Here is a 12663-nt window from a genome sequence, read left to right as displayed (position 1 = left end):
GGCTGTATATTGTCTCCCTGCTTATTTAACTTATATGCAGAATTCATCATGCGAAAGGTTGGGCTGGATGAATCCCTAGTCAGAATTAAGATTGCTGGAAGAAATATCAACAACCTCAGATATGCAGATGACACAACATTGATGGCAGAAAGTGAGGAGGAATTAAAGAACCTTTTAATGAGGGTGAAAGAAGAGAGCGCAAAATATGGTTTGAAGCTCAACATCAAAAAAAACGTAGATCATGGCCAGTGGGCCCATCACCTCCTGGCAAATAGAAGGGGAAGAAATGGAGGCAGTGAGAGATTATACTTTCTTAGGCTCCATGATCATTGCAGATGGTGACAGCAATCATGAAATTAAAAGACACCTGTTTCTTGGGAGAAAAGCAATGACAAACCTAGACAGCATCTTAAAAAGCAGAGACATCACCTTGCCAACAAAGGTCCGTATAGTTGAAACTATGGTTTTCCCAGTAGTGATGTATGGAAGTGAGAGCTGGACCATAAAGAAGGCTGATTGCGGAAGAATGGATGCTTTTGAATTCTGGTGCTGGAGGAGACTCTTGAGAGTCCCATGGACTGCAAGATCAAACCGATCCATTCTGAAGGAAATCAGCCCTGAGTGCTCACTGGAAGGACAGATCCTGAAGCTGAGGCTCCAAGACTTTGGCCACCTTATGAGAAGAGAAGACTCCCTGGAGAAGACCCTGATGTTGGGAAAGATGGAGGGCACAAGGAGAAGGGGACGACAGAGGACGAGATGGTGGGACAGTGTTCTCGAAGAGACCAACATGAGTTTGACTAAACTGCGGGAGGCAGTGGAAGACAGGAGGGCCTGGCGTGCTCTGGTCCAGGGGGTCACGAAGAGTCGGAGACAACTAAATGACTAAACAACAACAAATGTGCAAGGAGCACCTCCATTCAACATCAGCTGGTTCCTGTTGGCCACTGTGAGAGCAGAACACTGGACTGGATGGGCATCGCCCTGATCCAGCGGCACTTTTCTTTGGTCCTTGTTTTTGTGATGCACTGGGAAATGATATACAATGAATTTAAAAAGATGTTCAAAATAACTTTTTTAAAAAAGAAGAAGCTTTTCTTTTGGGAATTATAGGGACAGAACTACCTAAACTGTATAGAAATTTATTCAGATATGCGACTACAGCAGCAAGAATGCTACTTGCCCCAAAATGGAAAGAAGCAGAAGTCCCAGCAAAGGAAGAATGGATACAAAAACTTACGGAATATGCAGAAATGGTGAAACTTACCAGAAGAGTAAGAAATCAAGATAACAAACATTTATAAAAGAGTGGAAATGGCTCATTGAATATTTACAGAGAAATTGCAAACAGATAAAAACATTGGCAGGATTATTGCAACAACCTGCAGTTTCCTAAGAGTATATATTTAAAGTAGATAATTAAATGAGCAAATTAAATGAATTTGGATACGCAGAAGATTTTTTTTTTAATTAAGGTAAAACTAATGAAAAGTATAAACCTGAAATATATAAAGAAAAACTTAAAATATATTAACGTATTTTTCGCTCCATAAGACGCACTTTTTTCCTCCTAAAAAGTAAGAGGACATTTCTGTGCGTCTTATGGAGCGAATGCGTGGTCCCTGGAGCTGAATTGCCCAGGGGCGAAAAGCAGATTGTGCTTTTTTTTTAGAGAGAGAGAGAGAGAAGGGGGGTTTGAAACAAAGCCGCTGAGCAGCTGATCGGCAAGCGATCAGGAGGGAGATAAGGGACTCTAGCAATAAAGGAGGCTGCCTGGGAGGGGGGAGGTAAAGACAGCGAACTAGCAAGGAGAGGAGACAGGAATACTAAAACAAGCAATGAGGAGAGAAATTAGAAGAAAAGGAGGAGCAAAAAACCGCTCCAGCTAGGGAAAAGACGCTAAGGCAAACAAGAGGGAAGGGGGTGTTGAAAGGAAGCAGCTGAGCAGCAAGTGATTGGAGGGAGATAAGGGACTCTAGCGATAAAGGAGGCTGCCTTGGAGGGGGGAGGTAAAAGCACATGGATCCTCGGGATTTTTGCATTGGACTACCCCAAACTCACTGTCAAATCACATATCATGTCTGTGGCCACAGCATGAACCACAAAAATCATACATCCACTGTTTCATTCAGAATATTTTTTTTCTTGTTTTCCTCCTCTAAAAACTAGGTGCGTCTTATGGTCAGGTGCGTCTTATGGAGCTGCGTCTTATGGTCGGGTGCGTCTTATGGAGCAAAAAATACGGTATTTATATATACAGAGAGAGAGAGAGGGAGGGAGAGAGTGTCTTCCCCTCCTCCTAACCCACCTGGCCTTATCTGGAGACGCCTGGAATCAAACCTAGGACTCTCTGTGTGCAAAGCAGATGTTCTACGGCTGAGCAACAACCCTTCCTCAAACTCTTCCCTGCCAACTCACCCCAGCCAATGTCAAAATCTGGGTCAGTAACTTCGGAACGATGAGGCGCCTCTTGGCGCGGGTGACAGCCACGTACAGCAAGTTCCATTCATCCTCAGAGGTTGCATCTGGAATGGAACAAAGGCAAGAGGCAGACGGGAAATAATAATAATAATAATAATAATAATAATAATAATAATAAATTTTGTTTATATCCCGCCCTCCCCGGCCAGAGCAGGGCTCAGGGCAGCTAACAACAGTAAAAATTGCAGCGAGTTACAATAATCAAGCCTGGAGGTGACCGTCGCGTGGATCACTGTGGCCAGGTCAGGGCGAGACATGGAATGGGTGCAAAGCTCAGCAAATATCTCTCAATTGGGTGTTCTTTCCACCATCGCCCTAAGGATCGTTAAAATAGGGGGAGGAAAACTGAGCTATACCACTATGCCTGGAATACTGTGCGCAGTTCTGATCGCCCCACCTCAAAACAAGAGAAGGCAACCAAAATTATCAAGGGGATGGAGCGACTACCCTATTGGCAGGAAGCTGGGAAGCGGGGCAGGAGTCCGACGCTGGAGGGGGGAGTCGGTGACTTGTGGGGGGCTTCAAAGCTGGAGGGTGGAGAACAGGATGGGTTCGAAGACAGAAGTACTGTTTTGGGGGGACAGGAGGCAGGCGGGTGTGGAGGACTCCCTGGTCCTGAATGGGGTAACTGTGCCCCTGAAGGACCAGGTGCGCAGCCTGGGAGACATTTTGGACTCACAGCTGTCCATGGAGGCGCAGGTCAATTCTGTGTCCAGGGCAGCTGTCTACCAGCTCCATCTGGTACGCAGGATGAGACCCTCCCTGCCCGCGGACTGTCTGGCCAGAGTGGTGCATGCCCGGACCAGCACAACTGGGCATTCAGCAAGATGAGAAAGCGCCCCCTATCTGCTGGGTGCATTCCTTGAGCTGGGGTGCACCCTTGACACCTATGAGGAAAGGTAACAGCACTGGGGGCTTTATCGCTGGAAGAAAAGTAAGGGGACAAAACTAGTTCAAATATATGTTGGAAGTGTAAGGGAAAGGAGGGAACATTTTATCATATGTGGTGGGATTGTAAGGTAATTAAAAAATTTGGGGAAATGATATACAATGAATCGAAGAAAATGTTCCATTTAACATTTGTTAAAAAACCTGAGGCATTTTTGTTGGGGATCGTAGGGAAAGACCTGCCCAAAAAGTTGAAAAACATCTTCATGTATGCGACAACAGCCACGAGAGTTCTGGTAGCACAAGGATGGAAGACTGAAGAAACCCCAACTAAAGAATCATGGCAAGAAAAATTGATGGACTATGAAGAACTGGCAAAACTGACACATCAGCTACGGGACAAGGATAACTGTGACTTTAAGGATGAATGAGAACCTTTCACAAAGTATTTGAAGACGCAAAAAAGCGAACTGGACTCCTTGGCAGGTTTTGAATAAACATCCACAATTTTTTTTACTGATAATAATCAGCTAAACAGTTTGAGGATCTATACAACTTTGTAACATGCAGAAAATAGCATTATTGGAGAAACCAAAGACTGGAACTGAGGGAAGTCGGGGGGTGGGGTGGGGTGATGGGTTCGGTGGGGGCAGGGGGAGGGAGGGAAAATGGGGGGGGGATAAGGATATGTTTTTGGATAATATGTATTGTTATAACTTTGAATAAAAAAACAAGGGGGGAAAAGTAAGGGGAGGCATGTGGGGGGGGGGTGCTAACCCAGCATTATCCATTGAAGCTGAATGTTGAAATATTTTTGTAGCGATCAGATGGGATTGCAATGAGGAATTATAAAATATGCATCAAGCCACTGTGTCCGCCATGAAAGCATGGCGCTGACTGGGTTTGATCCATTGACAATAATTCCTGATCAAATCCCACAAGCCTCTGCACCTCTGCCATTTGCTTTCTCTACGCCTGACAGGCACGTATAAGCATTCTAAACACAGGCCAGTTGTTCACCAGCATCCTGGGTCATAAAGATAGTAGGTAGCTTTTCTGGTGTAGCTATTGTTAGTTTTCTTAATCTTAGGGCCAGGAAGAGAGTTCAGGAAGAGATTTATGATCTCTAGGTGTGCTGATTGCATTCCTCTACTCCTGTTTTATTTACTCTCAGATACGTATGCATGTTCAAAGTAGTCTTTGTAGTTAAAAGAATTTCTTCTGATCTGACTTTGTCCCCACGTGGGGTTTTTTGAAATGCTGAAAGAAAATCTGATTAGTTCTTACGAACACTGTGTAAAAAGTTCTTTTGTGAATAAACAGCCTAAACGGCCTCGGTCCAGTATATCTGAGGGAGCGTCTCCACCCCCATCATTCTACCCGAACACTGAGGTCCAGCTCCGAGGGCCTTCTGGCGGTTCCCTCATTGCGAGAAGCCAAGTTACAGGGAACCAGGCAGAGGGCCTTCTCGGTAGTGGCTCCCACCCTGTGGAACGCCCTCCCACCAGATGTCAAAGAGAACAACAACTACCAGACTTTTAGAAGACATCTGAAGGCAGCCCTGTTTAGGGAAGCTTTTAATGTTTGATGTATTACAGTATTTTAATATTTTTTTGGAAACCGCCCAGAGTGGCTGGGAAGCCCAGCCAGATGGCGGGGTATAAATAATATATTATTATTATTATTATTATTATTATTATTAAACAACCTGGACCGAAGGGAGGAGAGGATTATTATTATTGGCACCTCCTCCCAGACTCTTGCTGGTCAAGCCTCGTGTGTATTCTATTAATCAGGGTCCAACCCTTCCTCTGCTTTGGGAACGCTACATTTTAAGCAGCAGCGTTGAAATAAAATGGAGGCGAGGTGGCCAAGGGAGAGAGTCTTCCTTACTGGTGCGTAAAATGGGTATCCTCTCGAAGGCTTGCTGCATGACAGTTAGGCTGATGCTGGTTGTGAAGTCGTCGGCCACTTGGACAGTGTCGAATTCCAAGCCTTTGGCCTTATGGACGGTCCCCAAGACATGATCTGAAGGAGGCAAAGTGAAAAATCAACATGTTGGGCTTGTGAGAGTAACAAAGGAAATCCCCTATGTTGCAAAAACCTGACCTGGCCACAGTGATCCATGCGACGGTCACCTCCAGGCTTGACTACTGTAATTCGCTCTGCGCGGGGCTGCCCTTGAAGCTGTCCCAGAAACTCCAGCGGGTGCAGAATGCTGCAGCAAGGCTCCTCACGGGGTCTTTGCCATGAGAGCATATGCACCCAGTGCTTTTCCAGCTGCACTGGCTCCCGGTGGAGTCCAGGATCAGGTTCAAGGTGCTGGTTTTGACCTTTAAAGCCCTATACGGCCTAGGACCCTCGTACCTATGGGACCGCCTCTCCCGGTATGCCCCACGGAGAGCCTCAAGGTCCATAAATAGCAACACCCTAGTGGTCCTGAGCCCTAAGGAAGTTAGATTAGCCTCGACCAGAGCCAGGGCCTTTTCAACACTGGCTCCGGTCTGGTGGAACGCTCTGTCTCATGAGACCAGGGCCCGGCGGGATCTGATTTCTTTCCGCAGGGCCTGTAAGACAGAGTTGTTCTGCCTGGCCTTTGGCTTGGAGCCAATTTGATTCCCTCCCTCTCTTTCTTTTTTCTTTTCCTTTCTCCTCCTGCGATGAGGCTACATTTTAATATTTAATGTTTCAATAGTTTAATGTTGTATTTTAATATTTGTTGTTAAGTTGCATTCATTCAACTTGTTTTTATTATTGCTTGTTAGCCGCCCTGAGCCCGGCCTTGGCTGGGGAGGGCGGGGTATAAATAAATATTATTATTATTATTAAAAACTTTGAACAATAACAGGCAACACGGGGCTAATAACGTTCTAACAGAATATATGTAACATGTATTATTTCACAATTCTTGAACAGAAAATATATGATGGAGATACAAATGATAAAATAAATCAATATTGTACGAACAAAATGAGAGAAGGTAGTCAGTCAATATCACTGACAAGCAAGCCTTTCAACAGTGCCAATCTTGTAATCGTGCGGTAACAGAAGCTCCAAGCGTAGCAATTCTTAAACAGAGAGTATGTAATAGAATCACAGAAAATGAAAGTCCATCACTGTTGCATGAACAAAGTTAGACAATATAGTCCATCGGTGTCAAAGAGGCAAACAAGCCTTTCGACAGACACAATCCTGTAACCATGAGATAATGGATGATCCAAAACGTGAGAGGGCAGTTTGAGTACAGTGAAATTGCATCTTATTTGTTGTTGGTTTTCCCCCAAACATTTTATTGGTTTTCACAATATTATAAATAAACAAAAAAACAAACACACACACAAGGCAAACAAACAAAACAAACATAAATCATAGCCTTATTAAAAATTACAGTTACTAACTTTGTTAAGTGACTTCCTCGCTTCCCCTTGGTTGACTTTCATTGCATGTCCTTTTAACGGTTTTCCACATCCCAATTTTTATGAAATTTAACTTAAACATTAACACCCTTAAATCTTCACCTTATAGAATTTAACATAGTAATTCATCACTTAACATAAATAAAATCCTAAGCCCATTAAGTTGGCATCTTATTTGGGGGGGGGGGTCGGTTCCAAGGGTGAAAATTGGGTATACCCAAACCCTTGGAGCCGCCCCGTAGCTAGAGGGTGAGGGAGGGGAGAGAGAAAGAATTCAAAGTACTCCCAGAACCTGCGAACCAAGAGGGACTTGCCCCCGAGGCAAGGGAGAGAGCATAAAAGTAGACCTGGCACAAAAAGAGCTTTTAAGCTCTCCACCTTGCTTGGATTTTGTGGGATAACCAGCCTCATATACTGTATTTTTCACTCTATAAGACGCACCAGACCACAAGACGCACCTGGTTTTTGGAGGAGGAAAACAAGAAAAAAAAAATTCTGCATCTCAGAAGCCAGAACAGCAAGAGGGATCGCTGCGCAGTGAAAGCAGCAGTCCCTCTTGCTGTTCTGGCTTCTGGGATAGCTGCGCAGCCTGCATTCGCTCCATAAGACGCACACACATTTCCCCTTACTTTTTAGGAGGGAAAAAGTGAGTCCTATAGAGCAAAAAATACGGTAATATGGTTACCAGATTCTTTTCAATGAATCCGGGAAACTTTTTTTTTTTTAAAGCTGAGTAGCAACAGGGAGTCAGTAGTGGGGACGGTGAGGCAAAAGACCCTGGGCCCAAGCACACATGCATATTGTATAAAGGTGCAAAGCCCTTCTTTCGCACCCTGCGAAACATAAATGCGCAGAGTTTTTTTAAAAAAACTGGACAATGGTGCCTGCCCACGGCTCCCGAGCCTCCCCCAATCTGTCAAAACAAAGGGGCAGGGTAGGCTTGGGAGTCATGGGCAGGGGGCGCGCCGTTGCCCAGGTTTTTTTTAAAAAACTGCGCATTTATGTTTCACAGGGTGTGAAAGAAGGGCTTTGCACCCTTCCTGGCAGAGAAACCACACGCCTTGCGCCCCTCCTGGGCAACGCCCGCCCACCTGTGACTCCCAAGCCTCCCCCATCAGTCAAAAGGGGGAAGGGGGCAGGAGATCTGTACCGCCGGACGTCCCCGGTTCCCCTTTGGCAGTGGCAGTGGCAGCAGCAGTCATCAGCCCGGAGCCAGCCAGAGCCAACTGCGCTACCAGACTGGCTCCGGGCTGCTGAGGCTGCCGCTGCTATGTTTGCCGGGGACAGATGTGCAAATCTGGGGACATTCCGGGGACGGAATTTGTCCGGGGACAGATTTGCAAATCTGGGGACTGTCCCCGGGAACCAGGGACGTCCGGTAACCCTATTATATAACCAACAGGCTTAAGTCTAATTAATGCACAAAGGGGTTAAGACCACAGAGTACAGTGGTGCCTCGCAAGACGAAAAGAATCCGTTCCGCGATTCTCTTCGTCTAGCGGTTTTTTCGTCTTGCGAAGCAAGCCCATTGACAGCTTAGCGGATTAGCGCTATTAGCGGTCTAGCGGCTTTTAGCGATCAGCTGAGAAGTGGCTTATCAGCGGATCAGCTGTTAAGTGGCTTAGCGGCTTAGGGAAAGGGCGAAAAAAGCGGGGGGAAACCCGCGGGAACTCGCAAGACATTTTCGTCTTGCGAAGCAAGCCCATAGGGAAATTCGTTTTGCGAAGTGCCTCCAAAACGGAAAACCCTTTCGTCTAGCGGGTTTTCCGTCTTGCGAGGCGTTCGTCTTGTGAGGCACCACTGTATGCTGTCCTGCTGGGCCTACTCCCCCACACTTTAGGAGGAAGGGTTATGCAACCTTTGTTCTTCGCATTTCTCCATATGAACTCTACCAGTAAGGAGGGGCAAGCTGGATGCTCAGAGCTTCGATCACGTGGTTTAAGCAAGCCATCATTGTGCTTCCATACAAATAATTTAGAAACCTTCACCACACTTTGGAACCTATGTTTTACTGCCTGTGTTTTCTGACTGCCGTATGGAAAAGCACACGAATCTGACCTTTGAAGAGTTTGTAAGTAAACCGTTATTAACTTGCCAAACACGTGGTCTCTTTTTACGCTACAGGAAGTAGGAACTTTGAAGGGGATACAGTGGTGCCTCGCAAGACGAAATTAATCTGTTCCGCGAGTCTCTTCGTCTTGCGGTTTTTTCATCTTGCGAAGCACGGCTATTAGCGGCTTAGCGGCTATTAACGGCTTAGCGGCTCTAAGAAAAAGGAAACAAACTCGCAAGAACTCGCAAGACATTTCGTCTTGCGAAGCAAGCCCATAGGGAAATTCGTCTTGCGAAGCACCTCAAAAAACGGAAAACTCTTTCGTCTAGCGAGTTTTTCGTCTTGTGAGGCATTCGTCTTGCGGGGCACCACTGTATTTTAAAGGTCGAAAAGCCTATATTTCCATGCTTTGCTTTGCTGCAAAAGTGATTTTAAATATCTGCTGTGGTTTTAAATCTCTGCTGGGGTTCTCTTGCCAAAGAGTACTTGCCCCAAATCTTAGCATCGAAGAAATTCTCTTTTTAAGAGACTGCATCTTTTCCCCTTAACCAAAACCAAAAACCAAAACAGATTCGACTCCTGCAGTTTCAACTGGCTTGCCATCAACCACGTATGGTTCGAAATTGCATAAGTTAAATGTGAGATGCGATTGTACCGTCTTTCAAATACTTTATTTCTTTGCCATTTTGGAAACAGGCAAGGGAGACGGGCCCAGATTACAATTGCCATGGGATGAAATCATGTGCTCAGTCCATCACTACCCTAAATGTGTAAATTAATCAGAGGGGATTTAATAGTTGTCCAGCTGCTCCTTTGATAACTGTTCTGGCACAGCCCTGGGCATCTGAAGGCAGAAAAGCAGAGGATGAAGGACTGGAGACTGGTGCCAGTCTTTGGCCGCAGCTCAGTCGCAGAGAATCTGCTGGGCCAGTCGCCATCTCTCAGCCTAACCTACCTCACAAGGTTGTTGTACAGATAAAACGGCCTCAGCCTAGTATACCTGAAGGGGAATCTCCACCCTGATTGTTCAGCCCAGACACTGAGGTCCAGCGCCGAGGGCCTTCTGGCAGTTCCCTCACTGTGAGAAGTGAAGCTACAGGGAACCAGGCAGAGGGCCTTCTCGGTGGTGGCGCCTTCCCATCAGATGTCAAGGAAATAAACAACTATCTGACTTTTAGAAGAGATCTGAAGGCAGCCCTGTTTCGGCAAGTTCTTAATGTTTGATGTTTTATCACTTTATCACTATTTATTATTTTTATTATTATTAAATAATAACTCAGCCAGATGGGTGCCGTGTAAATAATTAAGAATTAATCATAGAGGTTATAAACTGGGGAGGAGGAGAACTATGAATGCCACTTTAGAGATCCTTGGAGGGAAAGTGGAATACAAATGCTATCTATCAACTTCTGAGCTACTGGGAGGGGGGTTGTGGCCTTGTGCCACCCCCCAAACCCTCCACAATAGTTCATAAAAGTAACCCGGAAACTGCAATTAATCCAGAATGCGGCAGCTAGACTGGTGACTGGGAGCGGCCGCCGGGACCACATAACACCGGTCCTGAGAGATCTGCATTGGCTCCCAGTATGTTTCTGAGCACAATTCAAAGTGTTGGTGCTGACCTTGAAAGCCCTAAATGGCCTCGGTCCAGTATATCTGAAGGAGCATCTCCACCCCCATCGTCCAGCCTGGACACGGAGGTCCAGCTCTGAGGGCCTTCTGGCGGGTCCCTCCCTGTGAGAAGCCAAGTTACAGGGAACCAGGCAGAGGGCCTTCTTGGTGGTGGCACCCGCCTTGTGGAATGCCCTCCCACCAGATGTCAAAGAGAACAACAACTATCTGACTTTTAGTAGACACCTGAAGGCAGCCCTGTTTAGGGAAGCTTTTAATGTTTAATAGGTTATTGTATTTTAGCGTTTTGTTGGAAGCCGCCCAGAGTGGCTAGGGAAACTCAGCCAAATGGGCAGGGGATAAATAATAAATTATTATTATTATCATTATTTAAGCTACAGTGGTACCTCGGATTACATACGCTTCAGGTTACATACGCTTCAGGTTATACACTCCGCTAACCCAGAAATAGTGCTTCAAGTTAAGAACTTTGCTTCAGGATAAGAACAGAAATCACATGGCGGCGGCAGCGGGAGGCCCCATTAGCTAAAGTGGTGCTTCAAGTTAAGAACAGTTTCAGGTTAAGTACGGACCTCTGGAACGAATTAAGTACTTAACCTGAGGTACCACTGTAATAGTAATCAGTCCTTGAGAAAACATGTCAATGGAATTGGCGGAAATGACTGGCAGAATCCGAGACCAGGGAGAAGAGTTGGTGGAAGTAGATTGAAAAAAATTTAAAGATTATTTACAGAAATATTGTAAAATTAATGAGCTATAGAAAAATGGTGGAATGAAGTTATATGGCTTTGGCAGAAATGTTATAAGGAACTAGGTACAGATAGATTGTTAATGTATTAAAGGGAAAAAATAAGGTTAGAATATGTTAAGATTAATTACAGGACAGAAAACAGATGAAGATGGAAAGGAATTGCTGAAACAGTTAATTGAAGTGGAATACAAAAAGGGAGGCGTGAGGAAGTCAATGAAACAAGTGAATGAAAGTTAAGATTGAAAATATTGGAAGTGTTTTTAATTGTTTTTGTTTTGTTTTGTTAATTCAATGTTTCATGTAGTGTTTTTGTTTTTGTTTTTGTATTTTATTATATTGTCATGTTTAATTCTTTTTCTTTTTGTAATCTTTAAACTCTTAATAAATATTATTTTTTTAAAAAAAAGAGAAAACATGTCAAGTTTTATTTCCTCTTCTGGCCTCGAAAGCAAAAATGTTGCCTTGCACTCCACTTAAATAACAACACCCTAGTGGTCCCGGGCCCTAAGGAAGTTAGATTGGCTTCGACCAGAGCCAGGGCCTTTTCAACTCTGGCTCCAGCCTGGTGGAAGGCTCTGCCTCATGAGACCAGGGCCCTGCAGGATCTGATTTCTTTCCGCAGGGCCTGTAAGACAGAGTTGTTCCGCCTGGCCTTTGGCTTGGAGCCAATTTGATTCCCTCCCTCCCTCTCTCTCTCTCTCTCTCTCTCTCTTTTTTTCCCCTTCTTTTCCTTCTCCTCCTGCGATGAGGCTACATTTTAATATTTTAATGTTCCATTATTTTAATGTTGCATTTTATTTTTGTTTTTAAGTTTGTAATCATTCATCTTCTTTTTATTATTGCTTGTAAGCCGCTCTGAGCCCGGCCTTGGCTGGGGAGGGCGGGGTATAAATAAAAAATTATTATTATTATTATTACCTGCAATCTCCGGAATGGGCACATGACACTGTTCTATTCTTTCCACCAGCTCCGGGATCCGGTCTTTGTATTTCTCCACAATGGCAATCTTCATCTCCAGTTGCTTATCTTCGGACTTTGCTGCGTAGTCCTTGAGGCCTGCAAAGCCCTTATCGACCCACTTTTTGATAAAGGGGTCCATCACCTCCAGTTTCACTGGGAACACACAAGCAGGCACAAAATGATGGAGAGAAGGCAAGGCTGCCAAGGAAAACAGGGAGTTCCCTCCCAGTTGCCTTGATGTAGGAAGAGGCTATTGGTGGGCAGTTCACACGTAAATCAACCGATCAACTCTGCTAGCGAGTTCTTCTGCCTGAACTAGCAAATCCATTCATCATGCCTTGCACCTTTCGCTCGGCCCATCTGCACGGATCCCAGTCCACACATCGCTCAGTCCTGGATCTGCTCCCGTCTCGCCTCTGAACCTAGGCCCATCACAGTAAAATTCCCCATCTTGTCTGGATTATCATTAGATTCTGGACCTC

General features: G+C 45.2%; 1 protein-coding gene across 1 annotated transcript in view; it reads right to left on the bottom strand.

Annotated features, from left to right (window-relative positions):
* FBH1 (F-box DNA helicase 1) overlaps nucleotides 1-12663 on the bottom strand; it is a 44104-nt gene that overhangs the window by 3485 nt on the left and 27956 nt on the right. Inside the window, exons 17-19 of the mRNA XM_081879700.1 lie at nucleotides 12140-12334; nucleotides 5263-5397; nucleotides 2419-2525 (exon numbers count right to left, since the gene is read on the bottom strand). Of these exons, the coding sequence (XP_081735826.1) occupies nucleotides 2419-2525; nucleotides 5263-5397; nucleotides 12140-12334 (437 nt within the window). The remainder of the gene's footprint in view (nucleotides 1-2418; nucleotides 2526-5262; nucleotides 5398-12139; nucleotides 12335-12663) is intronic.

Source organism: Podarcis erhardii (genome assembly GCF_964252035.2).
Source record: "Podarcis erhardii genome assembly, chromosome: 10".
Lineage (NCBI taxonomy): Eukaryota > Metazoa > Chordata > Lepidosauria > Squamata > Lacertidae > Podarcis > Podarcis erhardii.
The sequence above is the reverse complement of the archived record's forward strand: the minus strand, read 5'-3'. Positions and strand labels throughout refer to the sequence as shown.